The sequence below is a fragment of the Pan troglodytes genome, chromosome 2, assembly GCF_028858775.2.
Source record: "Pan troglodytes isolate AG18354 chromosome 2, NHGRI_mPanTro3-v2.0_pri, whole genome shotgun sequence".
Taxonomy (NCBI): Eukaryota; Metazoa; Chordata; class Mammalia; order Primates; family Hominidae; genus Pan; species Pan troglodytes.
In genome coordinates, this window is record NC_086015.1 from 48384926 (window position 1) to 48408133 (window position 23208).

Sequence of the window (23208 nt, forward strand, 5' to 3'; positions counted from 1 at the left end):
ATTGGGACTACCAGCTGCGGGAAGGAGTTACCCACTTCAGGTCTCCTCAATGTTGACACAGCCTGCCTGTGAAAAGGAGCTATCCACTGTGTGTCTCCTCTCTGCTGAAGGCTGGACACTCGTGGGGACAACCTGCTGGCAGAAAGGAGCTACTCCAGGTCTCCTGAGAGCTGTTCTATCACTCAGTGAAGCTCCTCTCCGACTTGCTCACCCTCCAGTTGTCCACATACTTCATTCTTCCTGGACATGGGACAAGAACTTGTGAACACCTAATGGTGGGACTTAAAGAGCTGTAACACAAACAGGGCTGAAACACACCCCCTGCTCGCCACATTACGAGTGACAAGGAGAGAAAAGCTGCAGCCCTTTGGGGAGCCCAGACCTAGGACTCCTTGGGGAGCCTAGGTCTGGGCTCCCCAAACCAGGGCTGTGACACCCTCTTTGGGACCCCACGGTTCCTGGTGTTTCCAAGCTTCCAGGAACCACCACGTTCCTCAGTTCCCACAGTGGTACACCTGGTCAGCTGCAGCCTTGCATGGAGCCAGTGCCTGTGCTGGTGCATGGGTTTGCCCGCTCTCCACTGCAGTCAGCACGCCTGGCTGTGCACAGTGGCTGGACCCTGCGCTCACTCACACACCCCTTGCCACTCTGTGCCTGGCTGGCCCTTGGCAGATGTGGGATCTGGGCCGGTAGTGTGAGCTGAGTGCAGCCTGCCAGGCCAAGTGGGCAGAATGAGCCCAGTGGGCCCGAGCCAAACTCAGGCAAAGACACTACCAACCACAGAGGTTTCCAGCTGGAAAAGCAACACCCCAAGGATCCTGTGACACTATGATTGTGCTGTTGCACTCCAGCCTGGGCAACAGAGAAAGTCCCTGTCTCTAAAATAAAAAAAGTTATAGACTAAAATAAAAAAAGAAAGAAAATTTGCAGAAATAATATAAAGAAGTCCCATGTAACCTCCACCCAGATTCCTCAAATGTTAACTTTGTACCACATTTGCTTTATCATTCTCTCTATATATATATATTTAAATATTGAAATTATATATGTATATTTATACACATTTTTTCCCTGAACCATTTGAGTAAGTTGCAGCCACAATGTCCCTTTACCCCTAAATACCTAGGTTGTACTTTTTTAAAATATAGAAACATTATATAAGAAAATACTAAAAATTAAAAAGTTAACACTTATGACAATACTATTAGCTAACCCAGAGATATTATTCAAATGTCACTCATTTTCTGATCGCTGCCCTTTATTAGGAAAAGAAAATCCCAAATCATGAGCCACATTTGGTTGTCAAATCTCTTTAGTCTTCTTTAATCTGGAACAGTTCCTCAGTGTTTTCTTGTCTTTCATTACCTTGATGAATACAAGCCAGTTATTTTGTAGAATGTCTTTCCATTTGTTTATCTGATGTTTGCTCATAATTGCAGTCAGAGTTTTTTGCAGGCCTACCCCAGAAGTGACGTTGTGTTGTTTTCAGTGTATTATATAGGAGGCATGTGATGTTTATGTAACCCATTACTAATGATACTAATTTCTTCCAGGAAGTTATGATTTTTTGTCCTTTAATTAGCTTCTGTTAAGGAGATATTTAGGGCTATATAAATATCCTTTTACTCATTAGATTTTTACTTCCTCACTTGCTCTAATATTCATTGATGATTCTTGCTTGAATCACATTTTACTCTGCTGGTTGCCACATGTTGATTTCCTCATTTCATCATCTCTTCATATGGGGACTATGTGAAGTGCCCATGTCCCCATCTTTCCTTGAGTACTCCCTTACTTTCTGGTTCACCAAGTTGTTCCAGGTTCATCTGGACTGTTCCTGCTCCAAAGTTTGATTCAGCAGTTTTGCCAGGAAGCTCTGGCTCTTTCTAGTAGGGACTGGTTTGTAGACACCCAACATCTCAGTGCTACATGCGCTCAGTTACTACTAATCCTCTCAGTGGCCAGAGCCAGGAAACATGTATCTTTATATCTGTATATATTAAAAGCCCGGCCGGTGGCTTACGCCTGTAATCCCGGCACTTTGGGAGGCCGAGGGGGGTGGATCACGAGGTCAGGAGTTCGAGACCAGCCTGGCCAATATGGTGAAGCCCCATCTCTACTAATAATACAAAAATTAGCCAGGCGTGGTGGTGCCCACCTGTAGTCCCAGCTACTCAGGAGGCTGAGGCAGAAGAATCACTCAAACCCGGGAGGCGGAGGTTGCAGCGAGCCGAGATCGTGCCACTGCACTCCAGCCTGGGTGACACAGTGAGACTCCATCTCAAAAAATAACAATAATAAAATAAAACAGAAACCATGTTGAGAGTCTTTGTTTTTACTTCAGTTTTCAGAAACAAAACACAAATATTGTTAAGCTAGACCAGTTGATTTTTATACATTAAATGTAAGAATTCCAAAAATCAATTCACAAATCTATAAGATCATATTTGAATCTATGTTGCAAAACATTTGGGCCCCAAACCAAACATGATGTGTCATTTGATAATTCATATGTCAATAAATCATGCTTTCTCTTACATAATTTAAAGTAAGTTGAACAACATGTATTACTTAATAAGTGTGGAAAAGTTGGAAAATTGTAATGCCATATCCAATAGTAGTGATGTAAATTAAGATATTTTTGCCTGCTTAATCACACACCATGCAGAAGTGACAAAATGTTTATGAGTATTCTTAAAGAGGGTATAGGAAGGATTATTAATTGCTATGCAAAGTCATTGAATTAAAAAAAAAAACATCGAACACTTTCACCTAGAGGATAAGCTTCCAGTTCCCTTTCTCAGCGTGTAAGACCCTTCATAGTCTGACCCCACTTCACCCCCAGTCCCTCTCCAGTCTCTTATGCCCTTCTCTCCCTCTAAGCATCCTGTCATCTGTGCATATTGGTACATCTCATAGGTCTTTATGCACTAATATGATTGACATGCCATTCTGTCTCACCTACCTGGAAAGATCTGATACATCTTTCAGGTTCCAGATCATATACTACCTGTTCTACAGAATCTTCCAGGAAGAATTACTTCTTCTTTTCTCGTAATAGTTCTTATATTATATTCTAATTGCTTATCTCTATATTCCTTATTAAATGTGTCTTCCTTTAAAACAGGGACTTTATCTTCCTTGTAATCCCAACACAACACAATGTCAGGCATTCAATATAAGTGTTTAATAGATGCATAATGATTTGTCAGTTTCAATATTCTAAACCTGATAATTTTTAAATGCTTTAGATCACAACATCTAAAACATTTAAAGTGAATATTAAGGAACCTAGCACTCGCTTCAGCAGTACATATACTAAAAATGGAATGAGGCCAGGTACAGTGGCTCACGCCTTTAATGCCAGCACTTTGGGATGCCAACGCGGGAGGATCATTTGAGCCCAGGAGTTCAAGACCAGTTTGGGCCACATAGCAAGACCTCATCTCTACAAATAATAACTTTAAAAAATTAGGTGGGCATGGTAGTACATGCTTGTAGTCCCAGCTACTAGAGAGGCTAAGTCTGGAGGATCACTTGAGCCCAGGAGGTCGAGGCTGCAGTGAGCCATGATCACACCAACCTATTCCAGCCTGGGCAACATAGGTAGACCCCATCTCAAAAAAATTGGAACAATACAGAGAAGATTAGCATAGCCAATTAAAAAAAAAATTTTTTAAGAAAAAATGGCCAGGCATGGTGGCTCATGCCTATAATCCTAGCATTTTGGCAGGTCGAGGCAGGAGGATCACTTGAGCCCAGAAGTTTGGAGCCAGCCTGGGCACCAAAGTGAGACCTAGTCTCTACAAAAAAATAAGAAGAAGAAAGGGAACCTCTCGTTTTCCTGGAGTTTTCTCTTGCATAGTAATGCCTGGGGCCCACCCCCAACCACTTTGCTTTGGAATCTGAAATGTTCCCCTCAGCCCAGAGTCACTTTACCATTCTGTCCCCTCCCCGTCACCACCCACTCCTGCAGCAGCTCTTCAGCCTCCCAGGACTCCATCCAGGTCACTCATTTCTCTGGACTTCCCTTGGGTAGCCAGTGACCCTGAGCACTAACAAGCACCCTTATGTCATGATTATAGCACCAAGTGAGAGTTTCTACAGAGGCAGTGCTGCTCTCTAGAAGGCCACACAGGCTTTCAGCTCTTTTCTGAAAGCTATCCCTTCTAATCCTTAAAGACTTTTTTTTTTTTTGTAATTTTTAGATGGAGTCTCGCTCTGTCACCCAAACTCTGGAGTGCAGTGGCATGATCTCAGCTCACTGCAACCTCCGCCTCCCGGGTTCAAGCGATTCTTCTGCCTCAGTCTCCTAAGTAGCTGGGATTACAGGTGCGCGCGAACACGCCTGGCTAATTTTTTTGTATTTTTTAGTAGAGATGGGGTTTCACCACGTTGGTCAGGCTGGTCTCGAACTCCTGACCTCATGATCCACCCACCTCAGCCTCCCAAAGTGCTGGGATCACAGGCTTGAGCCACCACACCCGGCCAAAGCATTTTTGATATTTAGTTCTTCTTGTAAGACTATTGAGGTAAACATTCTAAGAAATACAGGTTTAGAGAACATCTTTCTGCTGAGCTTATTATAGAGTTGATATAGTTGAGATGAAACTGAAACTGGACATTTGGTTGGGTGGAAAGGAATGGAGGTGTCACTGAGCACCAGGGTAGTGAAGAGGCCCTCCTGGAAGGAGGGTGTGGCAAAATGACTAGATTGGTAAGGTCTGACCAGTCGGAGGGACTAGGTTACAGGGATGAGGGAATAAGCATTGGGAGCTCAGGGTAGTAATATCCAAGACCAAAATAAAGGGAGAAACTGGAATCCACCCAGCCAGAATCCACAAAGTAATCTTTTCCTATTCCTTCATCAGGACCCATTGCCTCTTAATTGTCACTAGTCCCATCAGATATGTCTGTTGAGTTTGACTTTTACACCTTTTTAGCTCTATTATAATATTTGCTCACTTGCTCCATAATTAGTATTAGTTCTACCCTCCCATATGTGTATGACTGACATCAGTGAAGATCCAGTATAGCTTACCGAAGGTTGTAATAAACACACTTTGAAGTATTTTTAATTTTAAAAAATATTCTATCTCTAGGAATCTAGTGACAGGTTTGATATAATTAAATTTTAATTTTTTAATATGCAGAGGAAGTTGTCATAACTAGAATATGATTTGACAGGTGTTGGCAGTTCTCCAAGCAACTTATTTTAAAAGTAGGTATCTCTGAAAAAGAATAGGTAGAAGTAAAGGTTTGATTGAAAACTCAGTTTAACACTGGGGCTGCTTTAAGGTAATGTATGTGTCCTTTTTTTCTGAGTACAATTTTTTTTTAACTTTTAGGTTCGGGGTACATGTGTAGGTTTGTTATATAAATAAACTCTCATCATAGGGGTTTGTTGTACAGTTTATTTTGTTACCTAGGTACTAAGCCTAGTACCCAATAGTTGTTTTTACTGATCCTCTCCCTCCATCCTCTGCCTTCAAGTGGGTCCCAGTGTCTGTTGCTCCCCTCTTTGTGTCCATGTGGTCTCATCATTTAGCTCCCGTTTATAAGTGAGAACATGCAGTATGTGGTTTTCTGTTCCTGTGTTAGTTTGCTAAGGATAATAGCCTCCAGCTTCATCCATGTTCCCATGAAATACATGAACTCATTCTTTTTTATGGCTGCATAGTATTCTATGGTATATATGTACCACATTTTCTTTACCCAATCTGTCATTGATTGGCATTTAGGTTGATTCCAAGTCTTTGCTATTGTGAATACGCAAGTGCATGCATGTGTCTTTTAATAGTAAAAATATGTATATTATAGTTAGTATTGTAAAGTATGTATCTCTCTCTCTCTTTCTAGATCCTGGTTAGATAACAATGGGAAAAGTGCTGTTAAAAAGCTAAAGAACAGTTTGCCACTTAGAAAAGAACTAGATCGTTTAAAAGATGAACTGTCTCATCAATTGCAACTCTCAGATATCAGGTAAGAAAGAAGAGAGAACCTAATTTAGAAATTGAAATGAATATTAATTACCAACTGATAAGCTTTTCAGCAGCTAAATATTTGCATCTTTAATTGCTCTGATAACTGAGTACTCTTCAATTATCTTTATGAACATCATGAAATGTTCATCTGTGTAAGAAAACTCTTATTAATTTCTTATTTTAAATACTGAAATAAGGCTGTGCACAGTGGCTCTTGCCTGTAATCCCAGCACTTTGGGAGGCCAAGGTGGGAGGATCGCTTGAGCCCAGGAGTTCAAGACTAGCCTGGGCAACATATAGAGACCCCATCTCTACAAAAACTTAAAAAAAAAATAGCTAGGCACTATGGCCTGCACCTGTAGTCTCAGCTACTTGGAAGGGTGAGGCAAGAGGATCACTTAAGCCCAGGAGCTTGAGGCTGCAGTGAGCTATAATTGCATCACTGCACTGCAGCCTGGGTGATAGAGCAAGACTTCATCTCAATTTATATATACGTTACTTCTTTCTTCTATATATAGATAAAGAAGTAAGGTTTGTTTAAGTACTGACTGACATTTTTGGCGTAATAAACTTTTTTACATAATAAGTTTGTAAGAAAAATACCCTCTTCCATATACACATAATATATAAAAAATAATTATGCCCCCATCTTGTAAGATATTTAAGGCCAGACACAGTGACTCATACCTGTAATTCTACCACTTTGGGAGGCCAAGGCAGGAGGATCACTTGAGGCCAGGAGTTTGAGACCAGCCTGGGCAACATAGCGAGACCTCATCTCTAAATAATAATAATAATAAGTGTTTTAAAAGATTAGTATTTGAGTTTAAAAAGAGGAGGGGAGAGAGAAAATGGATGTTGTATTCTTGGTTTTATATTATATAGCAGGACTTTTTAAGTAAGTTTTCATAAACTTGGAAATTGCAGTTATATAAAGATCCATGCTGAAATTTATTGTGGAATAGATTTAACAGTTCTTAAAACTGTAAGGAAGGGAAAAGGAGGAGTCAGGTCATTCAGTCACTGGACTTCCCATCACTAGAACTCAGAAAAATCGTCATCCAGTCTTCATGTTTAAACATCTTTGTTACTATTTGCTATAGCCTGTTTTGTTGTTTTCAATTCTCATTATTAGGACTTTTTTTTCTTATATTAAAACAAATGACTTGGGTACCATAAAAACACCTTTTTTTCCTGTGTTTACAGAGTACAGATAGTATTTACATGTTCTGTTCTTGTATAATCAAATCATCATAAGATAATTCAGAATTTCAAAGCATTCTTTTAGACTTCCATGTGTGGAATGTTTGAATGTATGCATATATCCATTATTGTATCATCACACTAATCATTTTCAGATTAAACTTTATTATAGGGGTTTCTTCCCATTCCATAGTCTATTAGCATAAACTTTTCTAACTAAAAATAGTAAGATCATTTTTAAAAGTTTATAAGATAAACAAATTAAGGTGCATGCAAATAACTTTTTCTAATAGAAATTTTAAAAGATCTGTCAAAGCAGACTGGGGTTAGGAAAATGAAAGGATTTCTTAAACAAAAAAAGAAATAAACATTATTTTACAGTATCATGGAGAAATTTCTCAGCTTTAATTTATATTATGGTAAATGTCAATAGATATAACCCGGCCGGGTATGGTGGCTCACACCTGTAATCCCAGCACTTTGGGAGGCCAAGGCGGGCAGATCACGAGGTCAGGAGTTTGAGACCAGCCTGACCAACATGGTGAAACCCCGTCTCTACTAAAAATACAAAAATTAGCCAGGCCTGGTGGCACGTGCCTGTAATCCCAGCTACTCAGGAGGCTGAGGCAGGAGAATTGCTTGAACTCAGGAGACAGAGGTTGCAGTGAGCCGAGATCACGCCACTGCACTCCGGCCTGGGCAACAGAGCGAGACTGTCTCAAAAAAAAAAAAAAAAAAAAAATATATATATATATATATATGTATATATGTATATATCCCACATAAACTCTAGTTTTCAATTTTTAAGAGTATAAAAGGGTCCCTGAGACCATAACATTTGAGGACCATGGGCATGAGGGCTTCTTTACTTGCTAAAAAATTAGCCAAAACTCCAGCAAACAGAAACATTAACTAATGACATTGTTTTTCATTCTAAACAGCCTATATAAAACACCATTTTTAACAAAAACAGCATTTACTACCTTTGTCACTTAAATTTTTTAATTTCAAATAATCAAAAATTAATATTCTTTGAAATTATATTTTACTTTTTAAATTGTAGTTTAAAGAAAAAAACAATTTTTTAAACAAGTTTTCATTTTATCAGAAATGACATTCATCAGAATTAGTATTAGGATAAAAGAAGAACCTACGTTTCTTGAGCGCCTGTTTTGAATGCCTGACTCTTCACACACATTACCTCATTTGATGTCTACTATCTGTGTAGCAGGAAACATCCTCACTTTGCAAGCATGAAAGTGAAAACCTTAGGAAGGCTAAAAGCAGCTTGTTCAAGGTCACAGAGCTAGTAAACCACAGAATTAGAATTCCAAGGTGGGTTTTCTGACAGCACTCGAGACCGGTGCTCTTCAGTTACACAGCAGGGCCTCTGACATCGTGTCAGTGTCAGGTTCCATGTGTCACTGAGGTTTAATATTAATTTATAAAATGAGCAGATTACATGATTTCATCAAAATCACTTTCTCTAGAATGAGATAAAAAGAACCTGAGGTCAGGTACGGTGGCTCATGCCTGTAATCCCAACACTCTGGGAGGCCAAGGCGGGTGGATCACTTGAGCCCAGGTGTTGAAGACCAGCCTGAGCAACATGGTGAAACCCTGTCTCTACAAAAAAATTTATTTAAGTAGCCGGCCATGGTGGCACATGCCTTTAGTCCCAGCTACTCGTGAGGCTGAGGTAGGAGGATCTCTTGAGCAGAGGAGGTCAAGGCTGCAGTGAGCCGTGATTACACCACTGCACTCTCGCCTGGGCGACAGAGTGAGACTCTGTCTCAAAAACAAAAAAGAGAACCTGATAAACCTAACTGGAATTCCTAGTTGGAACTTGAATCTAAAACAAAACCATTGTCATTGTAACAATGTGAAAAAGAAAAACACTTTTTTCAAAGTTTTCCCATTTCATCATCTTATTTTTAAATAGAAACATCTTATATTTGCTTATTTTAAATCTTTGGATACCTGAACATAGTAGTAATATTTCTGCCCTCTGGTAAACAATTCATTTTCCATTTGGTTGCTTTTTTAAAAATTAGCTAGCTTAGAAACATATGATCAATCAAAACATGTTTTGTGTCTGCTTCAAAAAGAGACTCATCGGCTTTCCAAGGACTCCAGTAGTTGTGGTGGGTGCTCGCTCCGTCTTCAGGGTGCCACTTGTTAACATGCGTGTGTGCTCTGTTGGCCTAGGTGGCAGAGGAGCTGGGGCATCGCCCACCGCTGTAGCCAGCTGCATAGTTTAAGCCGCTTAGCACAGCAGAATTTGGAAACACTTAAAAAAGCAAAAGGTAAACATTTTCCATTTTCTTTTAAAAAATCACTTAGCTGCTATGTACGTCTATAAATTTTAATGGAAAAACCAAATAACTTTATCACAGCTGAACTTTTAAATCTGTTCTTTGAATAAAGCAGTGGCATAAAATTAGCCTTTAAGCTTCTACTGAATTTAATCCTGGGTTTATACACTATTTGCACAATGCTGAAAGAATGAAGCACCTCGACCATGACCAAAGGTTTTGTGTTTTGTCATCAGGGTGTACAATCATATTTACAGACCGTTCTGGCATGAGTGCAGTGGGCCATGTGATGCTAGGAACAATGGATGTCCATCACCACTGGACAAAAGTAAGAAAGAGCCTTAAAATTAAAAACTCCTTGTCATTCATAAACTTTCATTTCCAACAATGCTGTAATGTTAAGGGACTAAAAAAAGGTTTGTTGTGTTTTTGTTTTTGTTTTTTAATGTTTTTAATCACAGTATCAGCTGTTTTCAGATCAGATGCTTAAATACCATGTACTTAAAATACTTAAGAGGAAAGACTGATTTTTAAGGCAGTTTTTATCTGGTAATATTGCATTCTTTTCTGAAGCACAGCCTGAAAGCCTATATTCTGTTTTGTTTTACTTGTTCTTAACAGATTTATTGAGGTATAACTGACATTTAATAAACTGCACATGTTTCTTGTGTGTTATTTGGTAAGTTTTGACATATTATGTATGCCCATGAAGCCATTATCACAGTCAAGATAGCAAACGTATCCAACAACTGGGCATATATGTGAGCATATGGCCCTTTGTAAACACTCCCTCCCATCCCACCACCCCCTCTCCAAGCAACCACTGGTCTGCTTTCTGTTACTATAGATTAGTTTTGGAGTTTTTCATAAGTGGAATCATAGGGCTTGCAAACTTTTGTGTCTGGTTTCTTTCACTGTCTCATTTTGAGATTCATCCATATGGTTGCATGTATTGGGAGTTTATTCCTTTTTATTACTATGTACTATTTCATGGTATAAATATACCACAGTTTGTTTATTCATTCACCTGTTGATGAACATAGGGTCATATCACTTTGTGACTATTACAAATAAAGCTGCTATGAACATTTGTGCACAAATATATGGACATATATTTCCTTTCTCTTGGGTAAATACCTAGAATAGAATGGCTGGATCATATGGTAGAGCATTTTAACTTTTTAAAAAACTGCCAACACTTAACTATGGTCATCTTTTTAATTTTAGTCAGTCTAATAGCTCTGTAGTACAATCTCATTCAATGTTTAATTTGCATTTCTCTAATAATAAATAATGGTGAGCATCTTTTCATGTGCTTATTTGTCATCCACATATCTTCTTTAGTGAAGCGTCTGTTCAAATCAAATATTTATTTGGTAGAAATATTTGCAAACTGTATATCTGACAAAGACATTGTATCTAGAATATATTTTAAAACTCTCAAATTTCAGCAGGAAGAGAAAAAACCAATCCAACTAAAAAAGGGCAATCTAAAACTCTCAAAATTCAGCAGAAAAAAAAAAACAACTAAAAAGGGCTACTAAAAAAACCAATCCAACCAAAAACGGTGACATGAAATGACATGTTGCCAAAGAGAATGTACAGATGACATGTAAGCACATAAAAACATGTTTATTGGCCGGGCACTGTGGCTCACACCTGTAATCCCAGTACTTTTGGAGGCCAAGGCAGGTGGATCACAAGGTCAGGAGTTTGAGACCAGCCTGGCAAACACAGTGAAACGCCGTCTCTACTAAAAATTAAAAAAAAATAAAAAGCCGGGCATGGTGGCAGGCGCCTATAGTCCCAGCTATTTGGGAGGCTGAGGCAGGAGAATCATTTGAACCCGGGAGGCGGAAGTTGCAGTGAGCCGAGATTGCGCCACTGCATTCCAGCCTGGGCAACACAGCGAGACTGTGTCTCAAATAGATACAAAGATTAGATAGATAGATAGATAGATAGATAGATAGATAGATAGATAGATAGATAAAAACCATAGTGCATTATCACTACACACCAGGACGGCTAAAATGAAAAATAGTTACATGCTGATAAGAATGCAGAAAAAATAGGTCATTCATGCATTGCTGATGGGAATGTAAAGTGGTACAGGCATTCTGGAAAAAGATTATAGTGGTTTCTTACGAAACTAAACATGACCCAGCAGTCACCCTTGGGTATTTACAGCAGAGAAATGAAAAATTATGTTCACACAAACACCTGTACATGAATGTTTATAATAGCCAAAAACTAGGAAAAAATGAATTTTCTTCAGTGTGTGAATAGCTAAACAAACTGGTACATCCATACCATAGGATTCTACTCAGCAATGAAAAGGAATGAGCTATTGATACATGCAGCAACTGGATGGATCTTAAGGGCATTGTGCTGAGTGAAAAAGTCAGTCTCAAAAGGTTACAAACTGTATGATTCTATTTACATAACACCCTTGAAATAATAAAATGATAGAAAGGAAGGAAAGATTAGTGGTTGCCAGGAAGTAGAGAGAGGGGAGCAGAGGTGTCAGTGCTATAAACGGGATCCCTGTGATGGAACTCTTGTGTGTTTTGACTGTGGCAGTGTCACACGGCTCTGTACACATATAATAAAATGAATACACGTGTGAAAAATACACAAATGCATGCAAGTAAAACTGATGAACTCTGAGTAAGATTAATGAATTGTATCAATGTCAATTTCCTGGTTGTGATATTATGGCAATAATTGTATAAGATGTACTATTAAGTGAAAGGTATATGAATCTACAATTATCTCAAAATAAAAAGCTTTTAAAATGTAGTTACCATATATACATGAGTAACCCATGGAAAAATTGAAAAATAGGGAGTAAAATTATTTTCCACAAGATGTTAAAAGTAGATTATAAATAATTTGTAGAATTTTTACATAGCTATTGCTTTTATTATAGCAGAGTTTTTAATGCCTTCCAACTCTTCTAAAAGGCCCTGGCTTTTAATAGAAAATCTTAAGTCCTTAGTGGTCCTTCCCTGACCCAGCCCCTACATCCCCCTTCAGCCCTTCTCTTTCCACTCAATCGCAGCAGGTCACATGCCAGCCATACCAAACTCCTTATTGTTTCCAAACATGCTGTTCCTTTTCATGGTTCCATATTTGCACATGCTCTTTTTCCTTCCCCCAAAACATCCCTTACATTCATGTGCCATTTCTAAATCTTACTTAATGTTTAAGATTGATTAAATTAGACTCCCTTAGAAACCTTTGCCTGAACCTCCTCTGTATCCACTCAGCCTGATTTGGCATTTAGCATGCTAAATTCGGATTTTTGTTTCCTTGTACCCCAACTGTGAGTCCCAGCCAAACAGGGACAAACTCTTATAATCTGTACACTTGAAGTGTCCAGCTCAGTGCTTACGTATATGGTAGGTGCACAATCATATTTATTGCACTTAATTGTATTTAGTTGCTTTAAAGTAAATTTTGAAGGAATAGACTGAGTTGAAATACATACACTTTATTTCTAAAACTTTTCTTTATGCCATTTAATAATTCTAAACTAATTTAAGATTCTTACCTAAATATTTAAATATTAGTGCTTAGGATTAGGACTTACTTTTATTTGGAACATATTTTTTTTTGGAACCTCACAAATTCCCATCTAAAAATCCCAAAGATTTACAGTGGCTTGTTTTGAATATTAATATTTCCAGCATTACATTAAGTTTTTTTATCTCTTACTTGAACTTTCCTTCAATGAAAATCATTTTCTTGTTAAAAATGTCTTAATGCCATTTATTGGAATTCTAAAATTAAATTATTATAGTAACATAAAACTAATTATTTCTTTCCCTTTGTTAACACTGTAGCTTTTTGAAAGATTGCCAAGTTATTTTGACCTTCGGAGGAGGCTGATGATTTTAGAAGACCAAATAAGCTATCTTTTAGGTGGCATACAAGTTGTTTATATTGAAGAATTACAGCCAGTATTGACACTTGAAGAATATTACTCTCTTCTTGATGTGTTTTATAATAGACTGTTGAAAAGTAGGATACTATTTCACCCTCGAAGTTTGCGTGGTTTACAAATGATCCTTAACAGGTAAATATCTAAGATAGAAGGATTACTTTTATTCCTTCGTCTAGGTGGGTTGTGTGTGTAAATGCATTAAATTGTTTTGTATTTCAATGGGTAGTTCTTAGGAATTAAAGAAAAAAATGCCACTACTTGTATTAGCAACCCTCTTCTACACACTAGAAAAGCCAGCATGGAAGGATTGAAGGATTTAATGTCTAGAACATTCTTTGAATATATTGCTGAGCAGATTTACTGGGCAAAGTCAATCCAATGGAAAACATTATAAGATTAAACTAATAGTAAATCAGTAGCCAACATTTGTGGTGTATACACTGTTTGCCGAGCACTGTGCTGGGTACTTATATGCATTCTGTCTTTAGCTCTCACAACCTCACTGTGCAGCAGGTCACCCCTGGCATGTGACAGATAAGGAAGGTCAGAGGGCTTGCAAGTAGGTCGTGATCTTCTGAAGAAGTGTGTCTTTGGGGGCAGCAAAGCTTTAAGTCAATGTTGCTGTACTTTTGAGGTGGCTTTTCTTGATGATTTTTTTTTATTTTCCTGAAGACTAATAAAATATTTTCTCTGGTGGGGGAGAGGAGAGGGTCAGTGGTTTTTCCTTTAATGTATATTTTATTGCAGTGACAGATATGCTCCAAGCTTGCATGAACTCGGGCATTTTAATATTCCAACACTCTGTGATCCAGCAAATCTCCAGTGGTTTATTCTCACCAAAGCTCAGCAGGCAAGAGAGAACATGAAAAGAAAGGAAGAGTAAGTACTGCCAGTCTTCTGTAAAGTCAGATCATTCAGTCTAACTGAAAACTTCAGATATTTGGAACTCATAAATATGGGACCTGGAAACAGTATGAAGCTTAGGAAATTGACTAATTATTAGATATTCCATATTTATTTCTTCCCTACCTAAATTATATTACCACCACGGACCTCAGTTTGAGAAGTACAGCTTCTTAATATAAAAGTCAATTCAGAAACAGAATGAAAAATAAGAATATCAGCAAGGAATTTTCCAGATGGAAAAGACTGACAACAAGGAAAAATATTGGTTATTTCTTGATTAACAGGAATCTTTATTGTTTTAAAATTTTCAAACTGTTGATATAAAAAGAACTTTATCTGTATCTTGATTAAGTTGAGAAGAAAACTTAAAGTACAAAAATCATCTTAGGCCCGGCACGGTGGCTCATGCCTGTAATCCCAGCACTTGGGGAGGCCGAGGCAGGCAGATCACTTGTGAGGTCAGGAGTTTGAGACCAGCTTGGCCAACATGGTGAAACCCCATCTTTACTAAAAATACAAAAGTTATCCAGGTGTTATGGCGGTCACCTCTAGTCCCAGCTACTCAGGAGACTGAGGCAGGAAAATGGGTTGAACCCAGGAGACAGAGGTTGCAGTGAGCCGAGATCATGCCACTGCACTCCAGCCTGGATGAAAGAGTGAGAAAAAGAAAAAAAATAAACCTTTTAACTATTGATATAAATAAAACTTTATCTGCATTTTAATTAACTTGAGAAGAAACCTTAAAGCAAAAAATCATTTTAGGCCATGCACAGTGGCTCAAGCCTGTAATCCCAGCACTTTAGGAGGCCAAGGCAAGGAGATCACTTGAGCCCAGGAGTTCAAGACCAGTCTAGGCAACATGGTGAAACCCTGGGCAATATGGTGGGGAAAAAAAAAAAAAATTAGCCAGGCATGGTGGCACATGCCTGTATCCCAGCTACTCAGGAGGCTGAGGTGGGAGGATTGATTGAGCCTGGGTGGTCAAGGCTGCAGTGAGCTGTGATCACACCTCTGTACTCCAGCCTGGGTGACATAATGAAATCCTTTCTCAAAAAAATATATGTATCATTTTAGTTCCTAAGCAGTATTGTTTTTATGTTGTTTGTATCTTTGAAGGAGTCCTATTATAGCCAACAGTTTCGTGTTTGTAGGTGGTAAGATATTGCTTGATAATGTTTTATGTATCACTTGTGAAGAAATGAAGTCATTTACTTAGCCAGCATTTACTGTGACTGTTATGTGCCCAAAGCTGAGATCAATGCCATTGATAGAAAGACTCAGACATGATCTCTGCCTCCTGGAATTGTTTCTAGTAGGAGATGTGAGTGCTGTAAATTTGCCAGTGGTAGCTGGAGCACAGTCAAGTGGGAAGAGCCAAAGCTGACACCCTGGTAGCATAGGGGACAAGGGAAGGCAACAGCAGGGAACAGGATGGAAGCTGGAGAGAATGCCATTCCACATGTCCCTGGAGGGAAGTTTCAAGGAGAAGAGAAGAGGACAGGGTGATGGAACCTGGTTGTTTAGCAGGGTGCCAGTGGAAGCAGTTCTCCCGCCTTACCGTTCATTTGAGGCTCAGTTTCCACAAAGTACTCATTTAAAAAGCCAGGAATCTTAAATATAGAGAGAGGCTAGATATGGTGGCTCACACCTTTAATCTCAGCACTTTGGGAGGCCGAGGTGGGCGGATCACTTGAGGTCAGGAGTTTGAGACCAGCCTGGCCAACATGGTGAAACCCCATCTCTACTAAAAATATAAAAATTAGCTGGGCATGGTGGCATGCACCTGTAATCCCAGCTACTCAGGAGGCTGAGACAGGAGAATCACTTGAACCTGGGAGGTGGAGCTTGCAGTGAGCCGAGATCATGCCATTGCACTCCAGCCTGGGCAACAGAGCGAGACTCCGTCTCAGAAAAATAAATAAATAGAGAGAAGGGATGGCAACTAATGATGGAAGCCATTCTTTTAGCAAGAGACAGTGAGATCATTTTATATATAAAGTAAATGAAGGAGCAGCATCTCTTTTGTTTTCCTGTTTTCCTTATGGAATTGATGACAACTCGGTAGGCCAGATCCTATCACACCCTACCTCTTGATTGGTTGTTAAGTATTTGTTCATGCTATTTCTTTTCTAAATTTTACGTCTGCTTTAACCCTCAAGAGCAATTCTAGCCAACTGTTCATCATTAGGACTGATTATTTTGTTTGCTATAACCTATCGGCTGCTTTTTCTCTTTTTCTCTATGGCCATTATATAGCTTTGGAGTAATGCTTATTAGATTGTGAGAAAGGAAAGTAAAAATAAAAAAATTCAAATAGGTCAATTTGTGAATGTTCCGTCCTACCAGTTGCTCAGGTGAATAAAAACCCATGAATCATCTTGATTCCTCTCCCCTGTCTCACTCCCTACCCCAGTCCACCTTCAGAGCAGACATGGAAAGAAACTCACCTCTTCTCCTTTCCTTTCCTGCTGCACCTGGTCTGAGCCTCCATCATTTTGTGATGGCCTCTTGTCTGGTCTTCAGGCTTCCACACTCAGCATCTCCCCAACCCACAGTGGACTCTCGTCAGAGCAGCAGTGGGAACCTAGTCAGAGCTGTCACTCCTCTGCCCAGTGCCCACAGACCCTCTGCCCACTCCCTTGCTTCTCTCAGCTCAGCTCCTGGGACTCTCCTCTCACTCGTTCTGCTCCAGCCTTTTTATAGTCCTCGGGCACTCTTGACATGTTATCCACTCCTGGGCCTGTGTGCTTTCCCCCAGCCTGAGGCACTCCTTCCTCAGAAATCTCAGCTTCCTCAGGCCCTGCTCACATTCCACCTTCTCTGGCCACACAACTCGAAGCATGGAGTCCCCACCCTCTGCTGCACTCCCCTCTCCACCTCAGCTGGCCTGCCTTTCTCCATCCACCTCAGCAAATTTGCTGTTTCCTTATTAATGTATTGTCTCTCTCTCCTTCCCAACAGAAGGTAAGCCCACTGAGGGAAGACTTCAGTCTATTTTGTTCCCTCCGGTGCCAACTGGGATGGGTGCCTGGCACACAGGGAGCCTTCAGGAAATACCGATTGACCTTTCACCTGCTTCCTTAGCCTTTTTCTGGCTCTGGGCCCCAGAGTCCTCATCCCTATACTTAGCCCCCAAGAAGAGAAAGCACTTGCTGTTGGTCCCAACCTTCCTTCCTGCTCAGTCATCATCCTCATGCCCCTGACTCTGGGCCCAGGAGCCTCTCCTTGCCTTTGCTGTCTTTCCTTCCTTTGCTCTGCTGTCCCTGCCCTAGTAAGACACCTTCATTATATTCGCAGAGCAGTGATGAAGACTAACTTCTTTCCTTCAGTGAAGCATGTTCCTAGAGAGTGGTTTTCAGATACTTTTTCACTTATAAGGTGGATTCTTAAGTGGAAACATAGTTTATTTTTATTAGGTTGGTGCAAAAGTAATTGCAGTTTTTGCCATTTTTTTTTTTTATGGCAAAAAACTGCAATTACTTTTGCACCAACCTAATAAAAAAGATTAAAGCTCTCAGCTGTTCTAGTTCAAAAGAAAAGGAGCCAGAGGCCACCCATGCTCACAGGGTCCTCACAGTAGCAGCTCTGCTGGACTCTCAGCTTGCTGAATAGTTAGAAAAAGGGAAAAAGCCCACACTATTCTAAGCTAGTATGTACAACCCACATGACCATCCCAAAACTGTGTGACTTGTAGCTCCTGTCTCTTGGCATTGCCTGGCTGGCATATAGACAGTATTTGCTGCCTGCGGAACCCCCAGTCCTTTGGAGGCTGGTGATAACCTAGTTCACAGTTCTTCTGTAGGGTGGTAATAACCCAGAGTAACCTGCACCTGAGAATCAACCAGCTCTCCCTAGCAGGGGCATTCCTCACTTTATGTTTTTATAGTAACCCACTCAGATGTTTCCTTTTACTCTATATCATATATTTCAAATTTTAAAATCACTTAGATAAGTTGGAAACAATCAAAATGTACAGTAATAGAAGAGTGTTTAAGTAGTTCTGATACTTGCATGTAGTAGAAACAGTGACTAAAGGGTGGGCATGGTGGCTCACAGTTATAATCCCAGCACTTTGGGAGGCTAAGGCAGGAGGATCACTTGAGCCCTGGAGTTCAAGACCAGTCTGGGCTACATGGTGAGACCTCGTCTCTACAAAAAATTTAAAAATTAGCTGGGTGTGGTGGTTTGCACCTGTAGTCTCAGCTACTTGGGAAGCTGAGGCAGGAGGTTTGCCTAAGCCTGGATGGTCAAGGCTGCAGTGAACCATGGTCACGACAGTGATACTCCAGCCTGGGCAACAGCAAGACCCTATCTCAAGGCCAGGCACAGTGGCTGACACCTGTAATCCCAGCACTTTGGGAGGCTGAGGCAGGCGGATCACCTAAGGTCAGTAGTTGAAGACCAGCCTGGCCAACATGGCAAAACCCTGCCTCTACTATAGAAAAAATAGCCGGGCGTGGTGGTACATGCATGCAATCCCAGCTACTTGGGAGGCTGAGGCAGGAGAATCGCTTGAACCTGGGAGGCAGAGGTTACAGTGAGCCAAGATCACGCCACTGCACTCCAGCCTGGGCGACAGAGCAAGACTCCATCTCAAAAAAAAAAAAAAAAAAAATTAATCTCATGCTGACTGCAGAGGCACCCAAGGATGAGGAAAGGCTGGTACACGTTATTTTCCTGTTGAGGGGACAACCCTGGGCAACCTTAACAAGGGCTGCCTTCTCAATGCTTCTCTAAGATTGTACCTCAGAAGAACTGATGGGTTCTCCTGATATAAAGCTTGTGACCCATGGGTCTGGGAAACCTGGAGATGAGACTGTAGGCTTCTCCTAAAAGGAATGAAAATGAGAGTCTTGCCCAGATTTTAAAGATATATTGTTGGAGAACTATGCAGCAACATGGTCACACTACAAGGCTTTTCACTTCCAAGCATGGTTGTTAATATCTTTTCTTGACAAGTGAAAAATCCCTTTACAGAAAAAGTTACTCATCCCCTGCTATTGATAGAAGTTTAAGGGTTCTTTCTGTCTAATCCTGGAGAGATTAGAAGCAGGCCCAGCTGTGAAACATTTGCAGAACCATCAGCCCTGACTGCTGTCTGTCTGCTTGAATCTCTAAGCAGCACTGTGTAGGGGAATAATCTTACAGAAAAAGCAAACAGCACTTAAGAAAGTGATCAGTATTATAGGCCATGATAACTAACTGCTATGACCATTTCTGTTTTTTACTGTCTAGTTTATGGAAATTTTATAGTACCTACTTTTCTATGCAGTGTTTAAGGGTGATTAAATGTAAGATATTTGGACATTTTAAACCAATGAAGTATTTTAAATAGACTGGTTCAGGGACACGACCATGGCAGTTTTGCTTTATTCACGTTGTTAAATGGGCTTGCTGAGTAACTCATGTGTTGGTCTAGATGTAGCACATTGAATCCACTTATCAAAATACTGTATCCCTAAGCACTTGCCACCTGTGGGAGAAAGTATTTGAGACACTGAGTTCTGCCTAGAGTTGTATACTTTGTAGACCTGAACTGAAGCCCCTGATGGAATAAGAGAGTTGTAACCTCAGGCAGAGGGGAGGGAACAGACAGGGGGCTGGTGAGGTAGGAGAGTAAGAGTGAAGAGAACCTGTCCTCCTCAGGATCCTGGTTTTCTGTGAGCCTGCTTTTATCTGGGAAATCTTTAGACAGCATTACTTCCCAAGGGTTAAACTTTAGGTGGGTCCTAAAACTAGGGGTTTTATATTCTTCATTTTCTCCTTCCTTCAGTCACTAACAGCTGCTAGGTAAGGCAATATAAGAGCTTTTTTAATTTTATGTTATTTTTAGCCCTTTACTGCTAAAAACATTAACAAATACTTTTAGAGATCCATGTGACAGTAACTCAAAAGATTTAACAATGATGGCTATTGGTGTGTCTTCCAAACGTATAATTTGGCCTTTGTGGGTGGCATTTTCAGTGTTATGAGTGCACAGTTAGGGCCCCAATATGTAAGAATATATTTATATTGTGTGTTCTTTTGTTTGGTTATGACAATATTTGTTCTTATGACAATATTTTTATTTTCTATATAATAGGTTAAAGGTTATTGAAAATGAATTGATACAGGCATCAACAAAGAAATTTTCTTTGGAGAAGTTATATAAAGAGCCCAGCATTTCTAGTATACAAATGGTGGATTGTTGTAAGAGACTTCTAGAACAATCACTGCCTTACCTACATGGGATGCACCTCTGCATTTCACATTTTTACTCTGTTATGCAAGATGGAGACCTTTGTATTCCTTGGAATTGGAAGAATGGAGAAGCCATTAAGTAACACAAAAATCTGTTTTATTTTTTTAAGAGATAAGAAAGGAACTTAAATTAAAAATATTTAAATCCACAATTTGATATAACAGTATTATTTACATATCATAAGAACAAAGTTTCTAACTGCTGCTTTAAAAGTAGACTTTTTTTAAAAAATTAATTTCTGCTAGGAGAGGTTTTATAGGCCAGGCGTGGTGGCTCATGCCTGCGGTCCCAGCTACTTAGGGAGGCTAAGATAGGAGGATCACTTGAGCCCAGGAGGCCAAGGTTGCAGTGGGCCCAGATTGCACCATTGCCCTCCAGCCTGAGCAACAGAACAAGACCTTGTCTCAAAAAATAATAATGATAATTTAAAATAAATAACTAATAAAAAGATTTTATATCCCAGTCTTATGATGTTGGTTGGCAAGGCTAGATAAAAAGATGTTAGAATGAAAGAACATATTTTTAGTGATATGTAAATGAAGGATTCTACAATAGTCATATATTTTTATATGAATGAATGTTGGGTTGGGCTGGAGAGGTATGTGTGTGTAAATATAAAGGTCTCACATTCAGAGTATAGCTCTGAAATAATGGAACTCATGTCTACAATTCAACATGCATCTGTATAGTTACATCTCATGTAAATATACACAGACATATTTTGCAGCCAGTAATTGACAGTTAATGTCCAAAACAGGTGATTGATAGGTAACAGAAATTAGATAACCACCAATTTTGCCCAAGAGAAAGACTAGAAGGACTAAAAGCAGTTGAATGTATGGTACTGACATTGTCATAAGCAGTCTGATAACCAGTTTATTGAAACGTGTGCATTAACAGAGAATTTAATTTTAAACCCATAATTTCTCCTATCCATTAAAATATTATAATTGTTAGTAGTATGAAACCAACAGGAAATGTTTTTTAATCATTTAGTGAGGTGATTCATTTGTTTCATGGGCAAACACTATCCAGGAAAAGCCTTGCTTGCCTGTTTCCCAAAGAGCTCTAAGAAATAGAATCAAGTGTAAAATGGTTCAGACCATTCAGGATTTCTTGTCACTCTTCTCAACCCCGATCTTCCTGTTATTACTGATGTTTGAAACCCTGTCATTAGCCCCGGCCTGGTTAAAGCCCCTCAGAGTCACCTCTCATTCATAGCAATAGAATTCAACCCCAAGTGGTTGATGGTGTCCCCAGCACAGCCGAGAGACCTGATCTCTGGATTCAGTGCTTTTAGCTCTTCGAGTTTACCCTAAGATACCTTCGGGCAATATTTTTAACCAACCCAAAAGCTCTTCAGGTCATTTCTGAAGAGGACAAGGTGAATCTTGGCTTGGAACACCATTTTTGGGCTCTTGCTGCTGAATGAATCAGAAAGGAATTTTTTCTGAAGAGCATTAGAAAGTAAAGGAGATGTTAAAATAAGTTCTTGAAGTATGTTTTATATTTATCTAAAACACTGATTTTAAAAGTTTACATTCAAATGTGTATTCAAAAGAAGTACTGATTTGTAATTATTATAGTTTGTGTGTATCATCCCTTTTAACCGTGCCTAACAACTATACTTAAATTTTGTTTTCTAGTGTAACAAATGTTTCCCATAAGATTTTCTAGAGCCAAATAATGGGAGTGAAAAATTCCTTAAGTGTTATATAAGAAAATATATTAGAAAATCAGGTTTGGATTATACGATTTCTAAAATATACTAATACAGAATCCTCAGTAATATGTTTTGAATTGGATTTTTTCTCAGAACTGTTACATAATAAATAATACATCAACCAGATAACTGTTTTTTTCTTGTTACCCAACTGTTATTAGTTTTGGAACTATTGCAGTATAATAGGAAATGAGAAGAAATTGGTACTTGTATATGCCTGTTTGACTTCCTTTCCCACTCTAACATGAAAGAGAAAATTCTGTCCCACCACTGAAAGCTGGCACAGGAGCAGGCCCCCCTCACTGTTTCTACAAAGTCTCAGGTGAGAAGTGGTCTCCAAAGGGACCTGAGCTCCAGCTCAGGGCTAGGCCTGTCCCAAGGGAGAAACAGGCCTGCACTCCCCTGCCCAGGCTGTCCTGGCAGGAAGGCATGTGTGTTTCCCTAGGACAGGTTCTTACCAGGCCCTCCTTCCTCCTTTCTCTTAAAGGACTGCACCTCCAGGTGGCCTTCCTGAGCTAATGAGAGGGTAGTGGGCTTTCAGAAGTGGCCAGGTGGGACAAAAGGGACCAGGGCTGTCTCAAGGGCCAGCTCACCTTTGGCATCTCTTGGGAGTAAGTGTATATCCCAGATAGAGGTCCCTGGAGTTAACCCCCTCCAGCTCAGGTCACTGTCCCAGCAACCTGATGCCCCTGTGTCCCCCATACTAACTTGACCTCTTTCATGGAGTCTGCCGCCCCACCCCCAGCTTCCCTGGAGAATTCTGCCCAGGCTTCCCTGGAGCAAACCAAGCAGATCAAATCAGTTCCATGGAGACTGATGGGCCCCAAGGCGGCAGGCTCCTCTGTAGGGGACCATGGTCCTGGCAACCTCCCACCCACAGGCCAAGGTAT

At 39.9% G+C, this 23208-nt stretch overlaps 1 protein-coding gene across 6 annotated transcripts in view; it reads left to right on the forward strand.

Moving 5' to 3' along the window:
- The window catches only part of TCAIM (T cell activation inhibitor, mitochondrial), a 71863-nt gene extending 49339 nt beyond the window's left edge, over window positions 1-22524 (forward strand). For all 6 annotated transcript variants that reach the window (XM_516398.7, XM_063806727.1, XM_003309751.5 and 3 more), the window contains 6 exons: window positions 5860-5982; window positions 9396-9493; window positions 9739-9830; window positions 13348-13580; window positions 14196-14327; window positions 20437-22524. In XM_516398.7, coding sequence (XP_516398.3) covers window positions 5860-5982; window positions 9396-9493; window positions 9739-9830; window positions 13348-13580; window positions 14196-14327; window positions 20437-20677 — 919 coding nt within the window. In that variant the 3' untranslated portion in view covers window positions 20678-22524. The remainder of the gene's footprint in view (window positions 1-5859; window positions 5983-9395; window positions 9494-9738; window positions 9831-13347; window positions 13581-14195; window positions 14328-20436) is intronic.
- The last annotated feature ends 684 nt before the right edge of the window (window positions 22525-23208 follow it).